Here is a 25,342-nt window from a genome sequence, read left to right as displayed (position 1 = left end):
ACACTCTAAATAACAATAGTTATATTTTGGATTTAGGAGAAATATTGTCAGCAGTTCACAAAAAATGAAACAAAACTGTTCATCTCACCAATACATGTACCTGGAAGAAAAAAATATAAGAAACTCATTATTTTGCAGTGGTCTCTTATTTTTTCCAGAGCTGTATATATAACACAATTCAGAACCCGACACTACAGCCCATGCTGTTTTATATATATATATATATATGTATATAATACAATTCAGAACCCGACACTACAGCCCATGCTGTTTTATATATATATGTATATAATACAATTCAGATGTTAATGAATAAGTTTGTACAATGCTGCTGCTGTCACTGCTGCTGATACAGGAAATGAATGAAGTCCAGATCTGTTTATTCAATAGTGCTGTGCTATAAAGCATGAAGGACAGTCTCCCTTTTTTGGTAACAATTTAAATAATAAATGATGATTTTAAAGATATTTTAATTCAGGTTAAAACTGCAAAGGTGACAATGAAGACCACACATGATTTTTGAAGAAGAACGATGAAAAAGATTGATACTCTTGTTGACTAGATCGCTCAGCCCTCCAAATTCCTCAGAGCAGGTCAAGTATTAGTGCAGCTGGCACGATGGCAGAGGGAATTCCCCCGATGAGAAATAGTGACAGGAGGGTGACTAGGGCACTTTAAAGACAGTATTGGAACAAAGCCCAAAGCTCCCTCAGACTGCTGAGACTCAGTGAATGAGAGAGGAAGAGAGAAGCTGATGAATAATTCAGCCTCATTCTTGCTCAGGTTACCACAACACACTGCTCTACTATTCATTTCTTTTCTTTTTCTTGAAAATTTCTTTAATTGTTTAAATGTTTGTCTTTCTTTCTTTCATCATCCTTTCATCGTTCATTCCACGGTTCTCTCTTTTATTCCATCTTTTTCCTTCCTTTTCTATTTCCACTTTTCCGGTACTTATTTTTATTTTTTCTTGTGGCCTTTCTTCCATTTTCCCCATCATTCTGTTTCCTTCCTTCCTTCCTTCCTTCCTTGCTTCCATTCCTTCCTTTCCTTCTTCCTTCCTTAACCCCATCTTTCTCTCTTTTATTTCATCTTTATCCTTCCTTCCATCTTTCCGGTACTTATTTTTATTTTTTATTTTGATTTTTCCTGCCTTCCATTTCCCCCATCATTCTGCTTGTTTGTCTTCTTTCTCTCTCTCTCCAACTGTTTTATCTTTTTTTTTCTTGCTTCTTCTTTTTCTCCTTCCTTCCTGTCTCTCTTTCTTTCTATTTTTTTCCTTCTGTCCATTTTTCTTTCTTCTTTCCGGCCTCCCTCCCTCCCACTGCAGTGACATGTTGATCTCTGTGCTCTTTACAGTATTACAGTATGTGTGTGTGAGTGTGTGTGTGTGTGTGTGTACACTCAGTGTGGTGCTCCACACCATCATCACACACTAAATGTTTTATGACAGCATCTGTAGAATTTTGTTGATCATTTCCCTGAGCGGAAGTCTAGATGTGTAAAAAGACTGTAAGAGCTGTAAGTCTCCACACTCATACAGACGAAAAGAGAGAGAGAGAGAGCGCGATAGTGAAAGATAGAGACAGAGAGAGACAAAGAGAGAGAGACAGAGACAGAGAGAGACAAAGAGAGACACAGAGAGACACAGAGAGAGATAGTAAAAGAGAGAGACGAGAGACAGAGAGACAGAGATCGTGAAAGAGAGAGAGAGAGAGAGAGAGACAGAGAGAGACTGAGATCGTGAAAGAGAGACAGAGAGAGAGAAAGAGAGAGAGAGAGAGTTAGAGACAGAGAGACAGAGATCGTGAAAGAGAGAGAGAGAGAGAGAGAGAGAGAGAGATGAAAGACGGTAAGACAGCAAGGTGAAAAGCAGCCAAATGATTTACTAAAGCAACATCACCTCATTCCACAGCAGCAAAATGTTACAGAATCTCTGACAAAGAAAGCCCCGAGCTTGGTGTGTGTGTGTGTGTGTGTGTGTGTCTGCATGTGTTTATATTTCTTTAAAACTGTATCGATTTCCAGCTGCAGGAGGCTTTTCTAGTTGCAGAAATGACAGGGCAAACTAATCAATACAATAGCGATTAAAATCAACATGTGTGTGTTCAGCTGCTTGGAGCTCACTGCACTTCACAGCCACACAAAGAAAAAGTAACCTTTCAGTTATTACACGATAACTAATATTACAGCAGTGTACTGAAATACTGGGGTATGAAACAGAGATGTGTTTTTACTCGCACAAAACAGTGACAACAAGAAAGTTGGAGCTTCATTTTAGCACTACGAGGCTTTAGAGTTCATAACACATTAAACATGACCATTATGAACAATTATTCATGACTGAATTACATTAAAGCATCAATTCGATTCAAGGAGGAAATTTTAGTTAGCATCGAGCCCAATTATTATATTTATTATTTATTATGTTTATATTATTATGTACTTTTCTGGGCACAAGCTTCAGGATCTTGATGACTGCAGTCTGATTCTCCACACGACTGTGCAGAACAAACATCTGAACAAACACATCTGGATTTAACACTTTGACTGGATGAAGAAAAATAAAAAACGAGAGCAAGCGAGAGAGAGAGAGAGAGAGAGAGAGAGAGACAGAGTTTGACTCTATGGGAAAAACAGAGACAAATCATGTCACAATAAAAATTTTGAGATATTGTAGAAATTGTATGTTTTTTCATATATTAATTATTTAGAAATGTGTGGCACATGATGAGTTTTACATGTTAATTATAAATATCTGTACTAAAGCTCAACATAAAACATAGAAAAGAAAAACCTATTTTCATCTGATAAATACCACTAAAATAAATAAATAAACATTAAAATCATCTTTTTATGTTTCAGTAATACCAGAAGTGGTGAATATTAATATTAATATTAATAAATAATTCATAAATGAGTGATCTTAGAGCATTTGGTCAAGTTATGTATCAAGTTTGAAAATCTTTAAAATTTAAAATAAACCATCATTAAATTGTGAGAATTAATTGTGAAAATTATTTACGTTTCAATTAACAATTAGAAACTAGTAGGAAATGTGGGTTTTTTTCATGTCCATTCTTTTTATTTCTTATATTAAATAAATGGTATTTTTTTTAATCTAAAAAATTTATTATTGTTATTATTATTATTATTATTATTATTTCTAGTAGCTATTTAGTGTTAGACTGTAGTACTGTAGGTAGTGTGTAAGCAGACCTGTGCATTGCATCACGTAGCTTTCAGGCTACAAAACAAGAAGCATGATACGATGTTCACGCACATCACCTACATCTAATCTGAAGCAGTTTCAGTGGCTAAACAAAGTATCCTTTACACATGGCTGACATGCTCAGGAAAAAAAAAAGTGTCTGGACATTTTCACTGTTAGTCAAATGACAAATTGTGTGAAAGAAGGCACTTCATCATCATCCTCATCATTATCATCATCTATCAAAGTCTAGCTCAAATCAGTAGTCCACACATGGATTCGCAATACGCTCATCTCAACTCTCTCTCTCTCAGTGTCACACGGCAGTATAAAGTCTGTGTGTTGGCAGCCGTTATGTGTTAACACGTGTGAAACAACTTCGCAGCTTGTCAAATGTCAGTAACAAATGCAGTGTCTTTCAAGGGAAAACACCAGTGTCAGGTTCTCTCTAACACACACACACACACACAGTCATTCTTCAAGGGGTGCTAATAAGTTGCACACACACACTTTCACATGCACGCACCTGCGAACCTGGAGCCGGCGCGGCGTCGAGACGGAGACACCAGCTCTTTGACGATCTGAAGGACCTGCATGGTCAACTGAAGGCGGAGTCAAAGGCAGAAGAGGCGGGGCATGTTGGGATGGGCACAACAAAGGTCGCCCATATAGGATCCATGATACCCTCATTGCCATTATACAAAGACCAAGACATCACTCACTCTCTCTCACACACACACACACACACACACACACTGTACAGTCTGCACAGTCCAAGCCTTAGTGCCAGTATTTTCTCTTCACATCATCCGATATTAATTCCTTGTTGAAAATAATCAGCTCTTCAGTAAGTTCACGCCTGCTGAATTCTGTCCTGCTGTAATAACCGATCAGAAGTAAGCGTGCCTCCAGGTCACACTCCAGTGTTCCAGCCTGATTAGCGTCAGTAATTAGTGGCAATTAGCAGCTGTTTATCATGAACCGGTCCGGCTTTAACGATGCAACAAGTCTCTGCTTGATGAAAAGCTCCTGTTTCCTGAGTTCAGCACTAAAGCATGCATTCACTCTGCTGCTATCCCTCCGTTCCATCCATCCTTTCATCCTTACACCGCTCCGTCCTCGCCGCTCTGATGTCTCCCAGCACACTGCTGTTCCGAGCCTGAGACCAGCGCCTTCTCTTTCCTTCTCCCTCCGCCTCCCTCTCTCTCACTCACACTGTCTCTCTCTATCTCTTCTCCTCACCCCTTTCTCTCACTCATCTCTTTCACACTCTCTCTCTCTCTCTCTGTCTCTCTCCCCATCTGTATTTTCCCTCTCTTGTATCTCCCTCACTTGTTTTCTCCTCTTCTCTGCTTTATTCTGAATGGAGCACGGCTTCAAGTTTCCCTGTTCCCTGTGCGCTCTCTCTCTCTCTCTCTCCTCTCTTTACCTAGCCCACTATTTATCACTCTCTTTTTCTCTGTTTTCCTCACTCCCTCACTTCATGTCATTTAAGAAAGCAAGAAAGAGGGATGAGTAAAGAGAGAAAGTGAAAAGGATAAGGATGCAGAAAGGGAGTGAGGCAGAAGGAGAGAGAGAGACAGAGAGAGAGAGAGAGAGAGAGAGAGTAGGATGGGGTACAGAGAGGGTGAGAAGAGAGGAGAAGGGATAAGAAGAGAGAAGAATGAGTGAAATGAGCAGAGACGTACAGGTGAGAGGGTAGCAAGTGAAAGATAAATGAGGGAAGACGGAGAGAGAGAGAGAGAGAGAGAGAGAGATGACAGAAAAAGGGATGAGCAAAGAAAGCAAAGAGGCACATGGATATTCTTATTCCTCTCTCTCTCCTCATCCCTCTCATTCTCTTCACATCCTCCCTCTCTCTTCTTTTAGCATCCTACTTTCTTTCTGATCATCCCTTTCTTTCTACAGCTCCTCATTGCTCTCTCTCTCTCACTCCTCACCCCCATCTTCTTATCCCTCTCTTTCTCTCCTCTGTCACAAACAAATGTCTATCAATATTAGAGATGGAATCGCATGATTACTTTGATGGCAATCAGGCCTACTCTCTCTCAAACACACACACACACACACATACACTCTCCCTCTACCTTTCAGTGTAACCAATTATCTTCAAGGACAGTGTGCTCTCTCTCTCTCATGTGTGTGTGTGTGTCAGAGACACATGCCTCCATGTGCTAGAATCAATCTCACTCTAATGGCCTTCATTCACATCCTTTCTCCATGTGACTCAGTACAAAACAACATCCCGCACCACTGCAGCAAAAAAACAACCCTGCATTGTTACGCAGCTGCTTTCTTCAGTAAACCTCTGCACTAAACACATCACCTCTACACGCTGTATTAATAAAACACTGCCACAGCCATGCTGCACTTTTCCTCTCTCGCTGTCAGTGCCATGCGAGCGCAGCCAGACCGTAAACTAGAACCCGAGCAGCAGCGGGAGTCTGGAACAATGTTATTGACTTGATTTGTAATGATATTCTGTAGTGAAGAAATCATAAACAGCTAGCAGCAGGCGTCTAATATCACAGTTTACATCACACCGCATTTCTTTAACTTTCAGGCACGCCTACATTTACAGTGCTTTGAATAAGTATTCACCCCCTTGAACATTATTCATTCTATAACCTGGTAGAGAGAGAAAGTGGTTAAGGCTCTGGGTTGTTGATCGGAAGGCTGGGGTTCAAGCCTTCCTCTCAAACCCTCTCTGATCCAGGGGTGCTGCATCACAGCTGCCCCTGTGCTCTGACCCCTACTTCCTCAGCTGGGATATGTAATGTGTGTGGCGATAATAAAGGCTTCTTCTTTGTCTAAAATGGACTTAAGTGGAATTGAACCAGATGGGCTGGTTGTCACTTCCCATGCACATCACTGAGCCTAGGGCCTCCATGATCCATTCACCAGTTGACTCTTCCTTAGACCACGTTTGGTCAGTCTTAACCACTGTGTACCAGGAACACTCCACAAGACCTGCTGTTTCGGAGAAGCTCTGATGCTCAGATCTTTACACTCACCCAATTTTCCTGCTTCTAACACATCCAACTTTGAGAACTGACTTTTCACTTGCTGTCTAATTGACTCCACCCCTTGACAGGAGCTACTTTACTGAGATAATCAGTTGTTATTCACTTCATCACTCATCACTCTTTAAATGTTATAGCTGACCAGCATGTGTCAGCAATCTTACACAAAACACCCCCTACACATTAAGAGAAGCAAAAAAACACCCCCAAAATGTTGTGTTTGCATAAGTATTCACCCCCATCCATCCATTTTCTATACCCGCTTTATTCCTAATTAGGGTCACAGGGATCTGCTGGAGCATATCCCAGCACACATTGGGCGAGAGGCAGGGGTACACCCTGGACAGGTCGCCAGTCCATCAAAGGTATTTATCCCCTTTGCTATAAATTAGTCCAGATATAATCAGCTGACCTCAGAAGTCATGGAATTGATAGTTTTGGGGATGTGGCAGCTCAGTGGTTAAGGTGTCAGATTACTGCTCGGAAGGTTGTGAGATCGAATCCACCAACTTAGAAAGACGCGCATATGCTTTGAGTTGTATAAAATCAGATGAAATGTAAGTCACTCTGGATAAAAGCGTTTGTTAAATGCCAGAAATGTTGGACTGAAGACTAAGATAGAGCTGTGCATGGGATTGTGTTTAAATCCCTTACTCACTCATATAACTGTTCCTTGTATACACGAGAGTCAATACATATTTCATCCAGATGTTTTCATAGGAAGTCCATGGCTACCATTACATTTTAAGCATCACATGATCTGAATAAAATCCACCTGTTCCTGAAGACCAACAAAAACAAGTTCCTAAAGTAGCAGTCAGGGTTTAGTTATAAAAATATCCCAAACTTTTTTATATGTCCAACTTTGTGGCTCCATTAAAGTGGCTCCGTTATTACAGAAGTGAACAGAACACGGCACATCTGCACCTCTGCAGGAGGCCGTCCACCAAAAAGTCAGTGACATGAGTCAGAGAAGTAAGCAAAGAAGCAACTAAGAGGCTTATATTGATTTTGCAGTAGTCTGACATTAGGAGCTATTTTGTGTATAAAGCCAGTGAAGTCTGAAACCCAGTGCAGCTTTAACACTGAAAAGTGTGGGAAAAAATTTAAAGGGAGTGAATCTTTATGCAAGTCACTCTGTCTACTAGTAACACACATCAGAGTCCTGTAATCCTCTCATCACTTCATTAAAGCAGTCTTTCCTGCATCAGTCTCTCTTTTCTCTCTCGTATGTTTGGTTCACACTTTCCATAAATCCTCTGGTCAGTAGGCAGTTTTTCTGGAAAATGTAAAAGAATATCCTTCTACAGAGCACTGACGCTGGAGACTCCTTCACAAAAATGCTAAACATCTGCTCACAGAAAATGTCTCTGTACCAGCACTAAGAAAAGATATACGTTAAAACTATAATGACTTCAGAAATCATGCTTATGTTCAAAAGTTGCTCATATCAGCTGCCTTATATTTCAGTGATATAGCATGATGCTTATCACCAGCACTAGGAACGTTTCTTTGTAGGCATAAGGATATAGATAATAAAGTCACAAATTCTATGGAAATGAGAGACTGTGAATAACACCTACATAAACACAAGTCTGAATAAACCGCCATGAACCAGTGCCACCACACAGCCGAACCCTGGAACTATGGTACCATGGACATAGGACAATATTTTAAAAAACCAGGCATAACATTATGATCACCTGCCTAATATTTTGTTGGTCCCCCTTTTGCTGCCAAAACAGCTCTGACCCATCATGCACTGTGCATTCTGACATTTAAGCAACAGTAGCTCATCTGTTGGATTGGATCACACGGGCCAGCCTTCGCTCCCCACGTGCATCAGTGAGCCTTGACCACCCATGACCCTGTCTCCAGTTCACCACTGTTCCTTCCTTGGACCACTTTTGATAGATACTGACCACTGCAGACCGGGAACACCCCACAAGAGCTGCAGTTTTGGAGATGCTGTACAGGTGCTTTTTAAGACAATGTCCATGTCCAAACTTTTACAAATAAAATTGAATTGAATTGAACTTCGACATCTTTTTTTAATTGGTTCATCTGAATTATTCACCTTATAAGTAGCAGTGTTAGCTGTAACTATAAAAATGATAAAATGACGTTTCAGAAGTAGTGCATTAATAATATAAACACTTTCTCAACAATCAGACTTGATAGATAAATAGATAGATAGATAGATAGATAGATAAATAAATAAATAAATAAATAAATAAATAAATAAATAAATAAATAAATAGATAAATAAATAAATAAATAAATAAATAAATAAGATTATACAAAATTAAAAAATAAATTAAATAAATAAATAACCGTAGGTACTGACAATATTTTGGTGTCCTTAAAAACATTCAAAAAGAGATCCATTTATACATTTCATTAGTAATCTCTGGCAATGAACTGAATACCATAACAGTGGGGCATATCTTGGCATTCAAAAAATAAATTAATTAATTAAATAAATAAATAAACACCACATATGTGGAGTAAATCTTACACACCAAAGCAAGGTTCTGAGAAAGGAGTTTTTAAGCCAAACAAAACATAGTTCAACAGATAAGAGCAAATAATTGAAAGATTTTTCCTCTTGCTACTTCCTGTTTATCCGATTAAGATAAGTCTAACCAGCCTCTCAGCCTCACATGAGCTAGGCTAACATTTTAAAGAAAGCAAAAGTTGGAGTGGAAAACAATAAAGATGATGAAAATTTCTGGTTCGTCTCATCAAGCACAGGAGTTAACAGGTTTAACAGAGACATCGAGCTGGAACTGACACAGTTCTCACATGCGCACACACACACACACACACACACACACACACACAGGATGAGTCATTAAACACTCATTAATGAGCAAGTGATCCACATCCCTAACTCTTCTCCACAGCTACAGGGTTTACTTTACTACTAGGAAGCGATGTGTCCTAATCTTCTCAATACACATTCTTTTTTATTTAATATAAGAACTGTGTACTTTTTGAAATCTATTTCAAGTTACTGTGGAACATCCACAAAGCTAGTTCCTGTTATCGCTTACATTATGGCAGTTATAAACCATCATTCCTTTTTTTTCCTCTCTGGAAGTAAATAAGAGCAGTACTGCAGCTTGTCATCAGGTCTGCTATCTTGAAGGTGAAAAAGAAACCCTACACCTTAGCTCTGACTGTGAAAGTGCTGACATCTGTGACTCCTTCCAGGTCTGCTAACATTAGATCAGACAGATTCCGAGCCCTTATGCATGTGCTTTCCCATCTCAAACCTGCAGCTGCAACACCGCCTTAACTCTGCCGTGAGCGCAGCATCAGGTCAAATAAATCCACAGCCAGAGCTGCTAATAAAGTGAGGCTGATCACTCGTCTTTAATAATGCATGATGGAGTGAGCCTCATGACAGAGAGAAAGAAATAGCAAGGGGAGAGAGAGAGAAAGACAGAGAGAAAGAGTGAAATAATGAGACAGACACAGAGAGAGAAAGATACAGAGACAGAGATAGACACACACAGTGACAGAAAGAGAGAGAGAGAAATGGAGAGAGAGAGAGACAGAGAGAAAAACTGAGAGACTGAGAGAAACAGGGACAGACACAGAGAGAGAGAGAGAGAGAGAGAGAGAGAGAGAGAGAGAGAGAGAGAGAGAGAGAGAGAGAGAGAGAAATGGAGAGGGACACAGGAGAGAGACACAAAGACAAAGACAGAAACAGAGAGAGAGACAGAGAGACTAAATACTGAAGCACAAAATTAACTTTTGTTCTTTATTTCTAATCAATTTGTTTTTTTCCCTGAAAGTGAGAAAGAGGAAAGAAAGAGAGAAGGACAAAAATATAATTACAGTAGTTAGACAAGCAGACTAGATAGATAGATAGATAGATAGATAGATAGATAGATAGATAGATAGATAGATAGATAGATAGATAGATAGATAGATAGATAGATAGATAGATAGATAGATAGATAGATAGATAGATAGACATCACTAATGCAAGAGTGTAAGAATGGGAGGTGGGTGGAGCTAACTCTGTACTCCAGCCAGCCAGTAGAGGATCCTTAGATAGATTTTGACTTGAATTTGTCATATACAAAGCCCTATGATATGGACTATATCACAAACCCTTATTTATTTCTGCCATTTCTAATCAGATCTGCTCCTGCTTCTTTCTCCTCCCGAAATGTTTCAGAACCCCGGGATCGACGTCCCTGTTCTTTCCTTCTATTCTTTTTTTTCCCCCCGATCCAGATATGAAGAGGTTGGCTATATTATTGTAGTAATTAGTTCCCAGCATGTGTGAGGAGGCAGACCTGCATCACCCAGGCAACACACAGCACACACCGCTCAAAGGGACGGCTGTGAGGAGGCGTGGAATCACAGTTTGTTCTGACCAATAAGTCGCTTGGGCCGCAGTGGAGTCGATCCATGTCTGTGAGGATATAAAACACATCACGGTCCTCAACGAGCCGGAGGGCATTTACAGTCTCGGGGACACTGTATAATTTATGAAGGCACTTAAATTGCTGTCCTGGGGATACAACACAAAAATATGTGTGTGTGTGTGTGTGTGTGTGTGCGTGGAGCAAAGTCTCTATAGGGACTGAATGTTCCCACGGTGACGGCAAAGTAATTGTGGGAACTTTCACAATTTGTGGACACACACACACACAACAGAAAGTTCAAGGGATTTGCACAGGATTATTTAACTGGAGTGAGACATTTTAATATACTTAAAATAAAGACTTAATTGACGCTGGACATCCATTCGAATTTTTGTGGCAGTTTCTAGCTTTATCAGAAACTCACTGCATTCCAAAGTATTCAGGGTCATTATCTAAATCTTGACTACCCTTAATAAGCTGAATGAACGTGTCTCTACGCTGAGTGCTAACTGCTTAGTCCAAACCTTTTGTTAAAAGTGTGTGTGGTGACTGAGCAGCTACACAGCTTCCAGATGCTGTGGTCAGAAAAGAAGATACAGTACAGCTGTGGAGAGAGTACAGTACAGGAAATAAACACACAGTCAACACCAAACATCGTTTTGAGGCTGTAGGGTTTAGTAAACGCCACTGGGCTATGTGTGAAGAGGAAGAGAGAGTAAGATTCAATCTCTGCAGAAGAATCTAATATGAAAATTTACAGCTTTCATCTCAGCTTCCATCACTCCGTCTGAGGAAAAAAAAACATTGTTGAGAAATTGCTAGAAGAGTGAGCCGAGACACAGCGGAAAGCTATTCCAAGCTGTTAGCTGTTAGCTAATGTGAACTATTCTGCCATCACTACATTCCTTTATAAAGATGTGAACATTCTTCCACACTAAGATCAACAAACTTTGGGTTTTGCTATCCCAGTCGATTATCCGACAAAGAGATAAACTTAGTACTGAATCTTTCCTCAAATCTGAAGTGCAAAACACTTCTATTGTATGTCTGTTGGGACTTTTTACACTTTAAATATTAGGATCAGACATGGCTGTGAAATCTTTGCCCCGCTTTACCTAGTAAGCCTAATGATAATGACCTTCTTGTCCTTCTTTTGCACTAAAAGCACAGCAACAAGAACATACACAGGGATTTGGAAAGAGAACCCAAGAAACTTTTACTTTACATGGGAATTTTTGGAATATTAACATGATTAATTATCGTACATCCAATGTAATGTAATGTTAGCTATTTTTTCAACTACATACAGTGGAACCTCAGCATACAAATTTAATCCGTTCTAAAGGCGAGTTCTTAAGGCTTCGAGAAACTAATTTTTCCATAAAAAATAATGTAAATGCAGACAATCCGTTCCAGCCGCCCAAAGATTTTAGCGATATAACCAATACCAAGCTTTTGTAAACTGTATAGCTGCTTACAAAGAACTGACCCAAGCCAAGCATTCCATGTCAAGGGTCCTCACAGGAAGTCGTGCCACCAAGATTGGGCTAAAAATAGAACTGATCACCCACACCATCGATCTGTCAACAAAAAAACGTCCGAGGTAAACTAATACTAAAGGCATGGTAATGGCATTGTGGGTTGAATTTTTAGAAACAGCTTTCGCTGACTGAAAAAAAAAATTTGCTTGGCTTTCCACTGACGCAAACAAGTTTTGAACAGCTCTTGGACGTGGTTCGTTTCATTCGTTTGCTGAAAATGCTTCATATATTCTTACAAAATTTCAATTCTTAACGCAAAAATTGGTAAGGGAGTGCATTCATATGCCGAGCTTTCACTGTATTCCTTCTTTTACAGTGCATGCTCCCTTCTTCGTTTCCTTCCTGACCGACGTGAAGGACCTCACGCAGTAGCTGAGAAGGGAAGGAGTTATCGATCTCTCGGTCGATCAATAACAAACTCTGTTTGTTTTAATCAGCGTGTGTAGCGTTGCTTTGTAGAGAGTGCTGCTGCGGAGAGCCACAGCAACATGAAGCTGGAAGGCTGCTTTTGGTGTGTAGCTGATCTGCTGGAAATGTAATGTCGTTACTTGAACTTTCATTGCTAAAGTCCTGCTACGATCCAAAAACTAGCATTTCAGACAGTTTTTTTCTGTTGTCACCGTTTCATTTTTGAAAAATTCACATAGTGAGCTAAAACCTTGTTAGGCTCCTTCTTATTGCTCTGCATGCAAAGAAAAAATAAAAAATATATTGCTGATTAAATATTTAATAATTCTATATTATATTATAATAGTAAGAATTAATATTAAATATTATATTTATTTATTTATAATATTTATTTGTTTGTTTGTTTGTTTACTGGCAGATTTGCCATTTGATTTACTTCTTTCTTCTTTCTAAATTTGACTTGCTTCTTTCTTCTTTCTAAAGATACCCTACTGGTGCCTCATATGCTGCCTGTGGTTCTAACCATTTCCTCTATTTCACTTTCTAGTCATATGATGTGGGAACTAAACACAGGTAGGAAATTTAGGAAACACCTTACAGAAAAAAGGAGAAACTCAAATGTGACTGAAATCATGGCTGTAGGTCTTTCTCAGGAAATGAATAATCACTTTGTTCCTTTCTTGTGTGAACATATGGTCACTGTGTGTGGTGTGTGGTATGTGTCTGTGTGTGTGTGTGTGTGTGTGTGTGTATATATACACAAGGTACAGGTTCCACTTCTTCCCTTCCTCCTGTTTAGTATGAAATGTAATCACGCTTCTGATGGACTTCCTTCCATTGGTCATCCAACTTTTCACACACACACACACGCACAAACCAAAGAAAATGTGCAACCAATTATTACCTATAGATTTAATGAGGGGCAAAGCTCTGTGTGTGTGTGTGTGTGTGTGGTGAAACAGAGTTGGCAAAAAAAAATACAAAATACAAAATACAACAAAAAGAGAAGAAGAGATCAATCTGACAGACAGAGAGAAAGAAGAGAGAGAGACAAGAGAGAGAGAGAGAGACAAGAGAGAGAGAGAGAGAGAGAGAAAGAGAGAGAAAGAGACAAGAGAAAGAGAGAAAAAGAGAGAGAGAGAAAGAGAGAGAGGAGAGAGCGAGAGAGAGAGCGAGAGAGAGAGAGGCTCTAATATCAGGTTATAAACCTCAAAAAGTGAACTCCAAACCTAGTGTGTTGTTAGTCATCATGATACAATGATCTGCATTGATGAAACGAGGGAAAAGGGAAAAAGAATGATTGAAATGAACTGATGCAACAATCACAAATCTATTCATTTCCAAACGAACAACAGCTGCCACTGAGACTCACCACGACATTTTAACTCATCGTGTGCCACTGCCACTTTAATCCACAGTGCTAAAGGAGGATGTTCAACACAAGCACATGATAGCAAACCCCTCCTCCAAACACACACCTTATCCATCCTCCATGCTGACCTCAGCATTTTTACACAACTGCGTTCCACGTTGTATTTTGCTGATTTCATCTGACCTTCTCCAACATGCAAACACCACAGACATATCACAGCCCCCCAAAATCTTCTTCCTGTCCTCCAGGAGCTCTTTTCTCTGTATGTCTCCTTCTACTTGAGTGGTGTAAATCAGTCTATCAGGAGCAGGATGAGTCATGACTGAGTAATTACTACACACTCGTTAGACCTTTCACTGTCCCACAGGTCAGAGCAGGGGGTAATCACCGTAATTACATCCACACACACACACACACACACAAATGGCAACAAAACAACACACAATAGGGTCCCAGACCATTCAAACACACAAATACACATATAAATGCCCAAACTGTGTACTCTAATTAATATATCTATACACCCACATATTAGAAAGAAGAAGAGAAACAAGACAATAATGGTAATATTTTGTTTCCCAATTTTTATATTAACCATATTTTATATTAACACACACACACAAACCTGCAGACACACCACCAGATGATAGCAGTTTAAAGCTGACCACTTTCGTTTGAGCCGTATGTCCAAGCCAGTAGGAGCCCTAACATTGAGGTGTGTGTGCATGTGTGTAAGAGAGAGAGAGAGTGAGTGAGTGAGTGAGTGAGTGAGTGTGTGAGAGAGAGAGAAAGAGAAAGTGTATGTGTGTGTGTGTGTGTGTGTGTGTGTGTATATATATATACTCACTCATACTGTGAGGCTGGTTTGGAGTAGTCAGGTGAGCTCAGATGAGGCTGTTCATCTACAGATGTTCTCCTCACTGCACTCATGACCTGAACACAACAGAGTCACAATCAACTCCAGGACACAACAGCATTGTGAGAGCAATCAATCAAACAAATAAACAAACAAACAAACAAATAAATGAGTGAGGAAAGCATGGTGCTTCCAGACAGGTGTACCACAGTGATGCACTTCCTTCTACTGCGGCGTGGATTAAATATTCACACAGCTCCAAGTCACCTTGATTTTTGATCAAGAGCTAAATGACTCCAGCTTCATTACTGGAGCACACAGATGGCAGGAGTCACAGAGACTGCTCAACTGCCTGCTGTAGCATCAGGAACCATGCCTTCTGATCTGGGCCAAATACGGCCCAAAAAAGGACAGGAAACTGACTGAAAGTACACGGTTAATGCCAGAGACGCTCACCTTAATTCAATGCAATTTATTTGTATAGCTCTTTTAACAATGGACATTGTTTCAAAGCAGCTTTACAGAAGTATAGAAACAGAGAAGGAAAGAAAATATATATAAAGTTGAAATTAAAGTTACTATTTTATCCCTAATGAACAAGCCTGAGGTGATTGTGGCAAGGAAAAACTCCCTGAGATGATATGAGGAAGAAACCTTGAGAGGAACCAGGCTCAGAAGGAAACTCATCCTCATTTGTGTGACACTGGACAGTAAATAATGTAAATATAAATAATGTCATTTCTACAACAGCAACCAAGGGCTCATATGGAACTATTAGGTCATTGTAGTGTGTAGGTCAGTGTAGTTCATTATAGGCACTAATTCCTAAATATAATTGAAGATAGGTGACAGTGTGAAAGTCCCCAAGTGGCTCTGTCCACGGCTGTCTAATGGTCAGAGGCTGTCCACACAGATTCTTAATGTAGTTTAGTTCAATATGTGAAGTGAAAAATAATTATCGGCTAATGAATGAAATGAAACGACTGAGAACGTCAATGCAGGAAATGTCAATGCTGAATTATTTTTTTTTCTAATTTAAGTTTCATTTCTGAATTGCTCTAGGCTTCGTCTTATTTCTCTGCATGCTAATAAAAAAATTAAAATATCACTTATTTATTTTTATTTTATTTTAATTTTTTTTTTTTTAATTATTTATTTCATTGGCAGATAATTTTGCTTCTTTCTAAAGATAAAGGCTTAAAATTAAATAAATAAATAAATAAATAAATAAATAAATAAATAATAAGACTATTTCAAGCTTTAAATTAGCTAAGATTTCCAGAAGTCAATGCAGGACTTGATCAGAAAATATTTTTAAAAAAATTTTAACATTTGTTTTAAATTGAATAATAAAAAATAGAAAAATAGAAAAATAAAATTCAATTAAAATAAAAAAAATAAATAAAGATTTCTTCCTTATATAAGCAGTACATATTTCTGCAAAACACTCACTTAACCAATATGATCAGCAACCAAACAGACACAGTATAGGGAAGTGGTAGCTTAGTGGTTAAGGTGTTGGACTACTCATTGGAAGTTTGTGAGTTCGAAACCCAGCTCCACCAAGCTGCCATCGCTGGGCCCCTGAGCAAGGCCCTTAACCCTCAATTGTATAAAATGAAATAAATTCTAAGTTGCTCTGGATAAGGGAGTCTGCTATAAGCCAGAAATGTAGAGAAGATCGGGTGAAGGCTTCAGTGGAGAGAATAACAGCAAACAGACTCTTACTGTAAAGTAAGTAAATAACAGACTCTTCCTGTAAAGTCTGACAAGGTTGGAGAAGACCTCGGCTTCTATATATTAAATAGACACTCTCTACTGAGACGACATATTGTGTTATATCTTTCAATTCTAGATCCATATATGAACAATATATGTTATAGTACAAGCACAGGATTCTTCTTTTAAACTCCTATCAGTGAAGTGTACTTGATTTCTATGATAGTGTATGATGTACTCGTGTTCGAGTCACGTGTATCTAAGTAGGCTTTGGCTGAATGTGTGTGCTGTGAGATGTCGCTTGTCCCAAATCTGGGGTAATTTGTCATCATTGATGTCATCATGATACTATAACACTGTCTTTTAAACAATAAAACTAGAATAGATCAGAAAAGGTGGCAGGTTACGTTGCCTTTTTCCAATTCCTTAGAGTCGCTGAGGCAGCTCGTGTGTCCTTCTTTATTTTTGTTGTTCAAGACTCACACAGTCCCACACACTCAAACTACTGTATCATTATAGTAGTGTAATGACCACTTTCTCTCTCTCTCTCTCTCTGTGTGTGTGTGTGTGTGTGTGTGTGTGTGTGTGTGATGTAATGAGGGTAATCAGAGCAGGATGGAAGGGGCAATTGAGGAGAGTGGAGGGTAATAACAATAATAACAGTAACAATAGTGAGTGACTCTGCTGATACTCATGAGGGTTAAAGATGACATGATACATGAGACAGAGAGAGATAGAGAGAATTATTAGAGTATTATTACTGTATTATTATCGTTCTTTCTCTTTTGTTCTTTAGATGTTTATTGATCCTTAAACCAATACTTCAGTTACCAGCTTTGGCAGCATTGTTTTTGCAACAGTACAGTCATGCTAATAGAGAGAGCGAGAGAGAGAGAAACAGAGAGAAACAGAGAGAGAGAAACAGAGAGAGAGAGAGAGAGAGAGAGGGAGAGGGAGAGAAACAGAGAGAGAGGGAGAGGGAGAGAAACAGATTGAGAGAGAGAGAGAGAGAGAGAGAGAGAGAGAGAAAACTGACTAGCAATAACAGAAAGAGGAGAAAGAGAGAGAACAGATAAAGGATAATGTGTATAAGAGAATAACGATATGGAGTAAGAAGGCGAGCTGGTTGAAGGTTAATAAACAGGAGCAAGCGGTGGAGATATAATAAGAGAGAGAGGTTGAAGGAAAGAGTGAAAGAGCAAGAGAGATTTAGACTTGGGATTACCAACACCATATGTCCACCTGAGAGTAGACAAGGTCGTCTCTGGATCTCAGACGTGTGTGTGTGTGTGTGTGTGTGTGTGTGTGTGGTCCCCAGCCAGTAGGCACATGTGGCTTAGTCAAAATAGACTCTTTGCTGTTCAAATGTTCATAATATTTAGGTCTGATGGAGAATATGGGAAAGGGAAAAAAAAAACTCTTTGGGCGCTTAACCCAGAAGACATTTCCTGAGCTTTTTAGCTAAATGGATTTAAATAATGCAGAGCAGCAGCCTGGGATCATTTGATTTCTTAATTAGTTTGGTTAATTGAATGAAACTGGATCTGATTTGTTCTTGATTCTGATAGGAAGGTGGGTCTTTTCCTGTAACAGCAGGAAAAGTTGCAGGTTTATATAAATGCATTGCTCAAGCGGTTAAGGCTCTGGGTCGGTGACATCGTTCAAGCCCCAGCACCGTCAAGCTGCCACCGTTGGGCCCTTGAGCAAGGCCACCCAACCCACCCTGCTCCAGGGTGCTGCAACTTGGCTGACCCTGCGCTCTGACTCCAGCCCCTAAGGATGGGCTATGCGAAGAAAGAATTTCACTGTGCAGTAATGTATAAGTGACAAATAAAGACAACTTAAGGATGAGACACAGGATAAGAGGGACTGAAACTTTTGCAGTATTTGCGGATGATCTACGTAATCTTACCCTCATAGTAAATGCATAAACATACCAGTTATTTAATCTAGAAAAACACACCCTGTATGGCCAAAAGTTTATGCACACGTGTGGCTTGTCCCTGAATGAAATTTTATGCTGCTTTGTGTGCTGCAGCTTTACAATTCCCCTTGGCTCAACCTAGGAGACTCAAAAGCATGACAATGCCCCTGTGCACAAAGCACAGTCCATGATGTGTTAATCTTGTGCTAGAAGAACTCGAGAGCTCTTACTCCACTAAACACCTTTGGGAGCCCAGATCTCTTCGCCCCACATCTGTGTCTGCTCTCACAAAATGCTCTTGTATCTGAATGATCACAAATCCCCACACATCTAGTGAAAAAAACCTTTCAGAGAAGAGTAAAGCTTATTATAACAGCAGAGCGAACTAAATCTGGAATGAAGGTCAGGTGTCCTCCAGGGTCTCCAGTTTCCTCCAACCTCCCCATAACGCATCCCCGGTATGTGGCACGCCTGCTCTAAATCACCCCTAGGTGTAAACGTGTGTGGAATGAACCAACATCCCATTCAGGGTGAATTTCCAGCTCACGCCGTGCAAAATCTGTCACCACCACCATCATCAGGGTCGAGCGCTTACAGAAAACGAGTCTGACAAATCATAAAATGCACCAGCTGTCCTTGTGTATAGCAACACACACACAGAGGAAGTGCTCAAGATCCTGCTTATCTCTTTCCTCATTCCACTCTGACACAAACCCCTGCACCGAACCAGTCAGTGATGTCAGACTGTGTGTAGTGTAAAAATGCAACACAAGCCTGTACATGTACTATTACACACACCAGAAACACTTACAGCGCTGCCATCCTTCATTCACACAAACATATATTTTACTCATGGGTGTGTGTGTGTGTGAACAACAACTCATCATTCCGTTCATCTTTTTACTAATAAAGCAGTATCTTTCTTCTCAGAGCTGCTGTGTTATACTGACCAACCAGTACATGCTTATATATCAACGTTAGACTGTTACATATAATAAACACACAATATCAGAAATGCTTGCTTTATTACAGAAAACCACACAGAAAATAAGCAGAGATTCTTTCTTGTACAGATTGTTCTGGGAATTAGGTGGGTGTCAATTAGAAGGTCAAACTTTTCAGCCCACTCAGTGAGGTACAGCAGTCACGTCTTGACGAAACGGCATCCGCCCTGTTCTGGATCTCTTTAGTGTGGATTTTTTTATTATAACACTCTACACTTCAGGATAGGGGAAATCCTACTGACTCACGGCATGTTTTTGAAGAGAGCCGTGTTGTAACAACGGCCGGCTAATGATTCGACAAGCTTAGTATGTTTCCGTGTGTGTGTTAGAATAGAACACTATAAAAATTTCGTTATTGTCGTTGCACAAAGAGAACTGGGTTTGCAACTTAAGAAATAATACACAAAGGCTGCGTCCCAAATCACATACAACGCACTACGCGCTCTACAGTACAGTCTAGCGTATGCATTTTAGAAAGGTAGCAACATGCCAAACTAACCAAAAGCATTAGCCGCTAGTCGATAGCAAACCAAGTCAAATGCATGGTGAATTCTTAAAATACTAAAAAAATAAATATGTTACATAATGTGAGCTCATTTAAAAAGGCAAATGTAAGCTTGTCTGCAGGAATGTCGTTGGCCATCTTGCTCATCTAACGTCACCGTCTGGTAGCCCCGCCCCTCTAGTGCTCCGTAAGCAAAGCTGAGAGTGTTGTATGTATGAAGTGTCCAACATTCCACACATGTCTTTGAAGTGCACTTCTTCTTGCTGGAATTTTCAGTGGAATTTACACACTCCCCACACTATTTATCCTGAATAATGCTGTAGAATAGTAAAATTATGTGATTTGAGACACAACGAAAGAATCCATCCATCCACTCATTCGTTAACTACACCACTCTTCCAACCTTCTGGGTTATGAGGGGAGTCTATCCAAATGTGACTCGGGGCACAAGGCAAGGTTCACCCTGGACAGGATGCCAGTCTATTGCAGGGAACAATCACACCATTTCACACACTACATACCAGTCAGCCTACAGTGCGAGTATTTGGACTGGGGGAGGAAACCTGAGTAACCAGAGGAAACCCCTGAGGCACAAGGAGATCATGCAAACTCCACACACACATGGCAGAGGTGGGACTCGAACCACCAACCCTGTAGATGTGAATCAAACATGCACAAAAGAAAACAAAAAGTAGTATATATATCCTGTGTGTGCAACTCTAGCAACAAATGAACAGTAGAAACAGAGTGTGGAAGCAATAGTGTAATCGCTCAGAAGTACAAAGCTGCATCTGCACATCTGTCTGCTGCTATTTTTCCACTTGTATTGCCTCCTGGGCTATGACTGGCTAGCAGTAGGCAGGGAGGCTTTACGCTTTACACGGCTGGATGAGGAATCGGGTTTGGAGCCGTGTTTTGGCAGATTTATCCGCCTCATTTTTTTAAAAACAGGGCTGTCTGGAGACGGGAATGTTTACATTCATCTTTAGGACCTTCTTTCAGTCTTGCAGTCAGAGACAGGTTTGTGCTTTATTACAGTTAGACACGTCATTGTAGCTGTTCTAAAAATCATGACTTTTTAAATAGAAGTTTATGAAAAATAAATAAATAAATAGATAGATAAATAAAAAAAAATAAAAATGTAATTAAATAAATAAATTACATAAATACATGCAAATAAATAAAATATATATTATGATTTTTTGTTTGTATATATATTTTTTTTTACTTTAATGCATTAAAGATAATGTAATCTGTAACAATTACCAGTTTCAGTTTGAATAATTCTTGGAGGTTTTGGATCATCGGTGCATAAATACAGATTTGAGTCCCTGAAGTCAGACAAAATGACACGCAGCATCACTTTAGGCCTTCATGAAGAAAAATCCCATTTCTTCATATTTGTGTTTGTTTATTTGTTAAAATGTTTACGTCAGACCGGAGTTTTATCTGCTGAAAGCCTAGCAAACCGGTAATCTTGGAAAGTGAGGGCTGATCGGTGGCACGCCTGCAGCAGGGGAAATGCAGAGCTCAGCAAAACTGCACCATGGAGTGAGTGGGAGAGATACTGCACTGAACCATGAAGCAATGCCTCTTTCATCAATGGCGAGATGAAGAAAAGGAGTAAACGAGCAATAGTGCACTACTGAGTAATAGCGTGGTACTTGAGATTGTTCTTGGTCATGTCAATTACCTCATGCATGCTCCTTCACCCCTGCAATGCAATGATATCAAATAGGATTACACTGCAGCGCTTGTTAGAAGAATGCTGTACTTGTCCTGTGTGCTTTTGTGTACAAAATGAAAAGCAGACATCTGGTGCGTCCGGCTTGACACGGGTGAGAGTGTTGTTGTTCTCTTCTTGGTCTTGTCCCCTGTCATTCTCAATCCTGACACTCTTGGTCTTGGTGTTGACTCGGTCTTGAATCCAACATTACTTACTACCAAGTAAACGTGCAATTCTGAGCATGCTGCCAAGTGGAGCAGCAGTAGAGCACTGAGGAGTAAAATGAGCTACTGTGTAAAGAAGTAATAGTGTTTACATAGTAAATGAGGTGTACTGCACCACCAAGCACACGTCACAGTGCCCTTCAGAGACAGGAGCACTTCATGTGGTACGCATATGTCCACTTTGTCCATGCAAACTCAAACCTGACTTTTCTCATGTATGTTTGATTATTTCACTTATGATTCAAAGTATCATAATGGAGTTGACAGAAATATTCTTCCCTAGTAGTAAGTGCTCAAAAACCCTACTGAGTGAGTTTGACTCCAAGAAGCAAACAAAAGTGTGCAAAGGAAAGTGTTCACACCCAGGCGACAAAGGTAAACATAAATGCTAAACACACACAAACAGATCGTAAAAACTTCACACACACGTGACTTAAAACCCGATCAGTGCACAAACCCCGCAATCTGACTTATGCAATTCATTTCAGTATCGAGCGACAAATTATCCAACATGCTCCCACTCGGTCAGTGACAGAACGCCTAGCCAATCAGCAAGCAAGATCCGTGATCTCCAACCAATAGCGATGCTTCATTTCTGTTTACGAACCGCCTGTCAGTTTCCGGACTCTGCCGCTGTCCCGAAGTGTTTGGCTAATAGTTGGCTAGGCCCTAATGAAAGACATCAAAGAAGAAAGTCTTGAGACAAATGTACTTAATTAACAAGCAAACAGAAGTGCAATATCCATGCATTTCCTCTTCCACCTGCCGGAGATGAGAAATCACTCTCTGCATGTTTATTCCGCTTTGGAAAGCGCTGTTAGCTGTGCTAAGCGTATTGCTTAAGCAGCGCGATTAGCAAGTCTATTTGTAGGCTGATGAGTTGTACTCTCCCACAATAAAACCGCTTGATTAAATAAAACAAACCGCTTTACCTGCTTTCATCTCCGATCTCGTCTATTCGAGTTATTTCCCACCAGTTCAAAGAAATGCCCATTGTGCCCGTACCAGGAAATCGGGCGCTTCTTACCCACTGAAGTGAAGAGTTCTGAAACTCAGTATGGAAAGCCCTAAGGGGCAAAACTCAGCCAAGCGCCACACCAGGTGGAGATCCGAGCGCCACGCCCACCTCTCTGCTCATCAATACTACTACTTAAACTCCATCCAGACAGGATTAAATGCATATTTTACAGCTGTTTAAAAAATGTATTTCCCTCGGGATCAGCTATGTCTATGTTTTTCTCTGTGGTCCTGTGAAGCGTTTAGTGGTTAAGGTGATGGGGTTCTGCTCAGAAGGTTGTGAGGTTGAATCCCACATCCACCAAACTTCCCACTGCTGCGCCCCTGAGCATGGACCTTAACCCTCATTTGTATAAAGTGAGATGATTTTTGATAAGTCGCTCTAGATAAGGGCGTCTGCTCCATCACAGTGGGGTTCGGCAGCTCCACAGTGTGTGGAAAAAAAAGAAATCACTGCAAAGGGTTGTGAAAACTGCCCAACACATCATCAGCACCCAACGACCTGCCACTGAATCTCTTCACCACAGTAGATGTCTGCACAGAGCACACAGAATCATCGAAGACTCTTCCCACCCTATTCACAAACTGTTCAACCTCATCCCGTCCAGCAGGACGTACAGGACCATCCGCACCAGAACCAGCAGGTTCAGGGCCAGTTTTTTCCCCATAGCCATAAATCTACTGAACTCTACACTGCACCACTAGGACACTCATGTCTCACTACACTTCACCACCTTGCTGTATACTGTAAATACACTGTATATTATCTCTGAAACTGTTGTACATACAATGTACATAATGCACACATATATAATGCACAAATAAATAATTACTCTTCTCTGTACACTTTATATGCTGCAAAAAACTTTGACATACTTCTTGATGCACATACTGACATAACCTTACCAGCTGGTTAGGATGCTCTCAACTGCACGGCAGTAAAAGTTGTCTAAGATAGCTGATTAAAGGTGGTTATTCCTTAGTAATCTCAGGAAGAAGAGGCGCTGGATTCAGCCGTATCCAGACTGGAACATGTGTGGATTGGCCAGTGATTTTGCATTCACCTCACGTTAGACAAAATAGATCTGCTGAAATTCAGTCTTGAAGTGCATATATCAGTGACCCTTCCCTTGATATTAAACACAAAATGAAAAATGGGTGCTTCTTGTGTACTTTTAGTGATTAGTGACTTACTGTATTAAACTGTTGCTGGAAATTTGGTTTGCTCCAAAACTGAAATTAGAGCCAGCATCTCTTCATACACTATATTGCCAAAAGTATTCGCTCACCCATCCAAATAATCAGAATCAGGTGTTCCAATCACTTCCATGGCCACAGGTGTATAAAATCAAGCACCTAGGCATGCAGACTGTTTTTACAAACATTTGTGAAAGAATGGGTCGCTCTCAGGAGCTCAGTGAATTCCAGCGTGGAACTGTGATAGGATGCCACCTGTGCAACAAATCCAGTCGTGAAATTTCCTCGCTCCTAAATATTCCGCAGTCAACTGTCAGCTGTATTATAAGAACGTGGAAGTGTTTGGGAACGACAGCAACTCAGCCACGAAGTGGTAGGCCACGTAAACTGACGGAGCGGGGTCAGCGGATGCTGAGGCACATAGTGCGAAGAGGTCGCCAACTTTCTGCAGAGTCAATCGCTACAGACCTCCAAACTTCATGTGGCCTTCAGATTAGCTCAAGAACAGTGCGCAGAGAGCTTCATGGAATGGGTTTCCATGGCCGAGCAGCTGCATCCAAGCCATACATCACCAAGTGCAATGCAAAGCGTCGGATGCAGTGGTGTAAAGCACGCCGCCACTGGACTCTAGAGCAGTGGAGACGCGTTCTCTGGAGTGACGAATCGCGCTTCTCCATCTGGCAATCTGATGGACGAGTCTGGGTTTGGCGGTTGCCAGGAGAACGGTACTTGTCTGACTGCATTGTGCCAAGTGTAAAGTTTGGTGGAGGGGGGATTATGGTGTGGGCTTGTTTTTCAGGAGCTGGGCTTGGCCCCTTAGTTCCAGTGAAAGGAACTCTGAATGCTTCAGCATACCAAGACATTTTGGACAATTCCATGCTCCCAACTTTGTGGGAACAGTTTGGAGCTGGCCCCTTCCTCTTCCAACATGACTGTGCACCAGTGCACAAAGCAAGGTCCATAAAGACATGGATGACAGAGTCTGGTGTGGATGAACTTGACTGGCCTGCACAGAGTTCTGACCTCAACCCGATAGAACACCTTTGGGATGAATTAGAGCGGAGACTGAGAGCCAGGCCTTCTCGTCCAACATCAGTGTGTGACCTCACAAATGCACTTCTGGAAGAATGGTCAAAAATTCCCATAAACACACTCCTAAACCTTGTGGACAGCCTTCCCAGAAGAGTTGAAGCTGTTATAGCTGCAAAGGATGGACCGACGTCATATTGA

General features: G+C 40.5%; 1 protein-coding gene across 2 annotated transcripts in view; it reads right to left on the bottom strand.

Annotated features, from left to right (window-relative positions):
* The window catches only part of usp6nl (USP6 N-terminal like), a 62,431-nt gene extending 39,466 nt beyond the window's left edge, over window positions 1-22,965 (bottom strand). Inside the window, exons 1-2 of one of the 2 annotated variants that reach the window (XM_058417127.1) lie at window positions 22,831-22,965; window positions 14,788-14,873 (exon numbers count right to left, since the gene is read on the bottom strand). In XM_058417127.1, coding sequence (XP_058273110.1) covers window positions 14,788-14,791 — 4 coding nt within the window. In that variant the 5' untranslated portion in view covers window positions 14,792-14,873; window positions 22,831-22,965. Of the gene's footprint in view, window positions 1-3,737; window positions 4,370-14,787; window positions 14,874-22,830 lie in introns of those variants that run through there. The other variant, XM_058417124.1, reaches the window with a different exon arrangement.
* Window positions 22,966-25,342: the final 2,377 nt, after the last annotated feature.

The sequence above is a fragment of the Hemibagrus wyckioides genome, linkage group LG19 (genome assembly GCF_019097595.1).
Source record: "Hemibagrus wyckioides isolate EC202008001 linkage group LG19, SWU_Hwy_1.0, whole genome shotgun sequence".
In the NCBI taxonomy this organism is placed as follows: domain Eukaryota; kingdom Metazoa; phylum Chordata; class Actinopteri; order Siluriformes; family Bagridae; genus Hemibagrus; species Hemibagrus wyckioides.
This window is presented reverse-complemented; position numbering and strand designations above follow the sequence as displayed.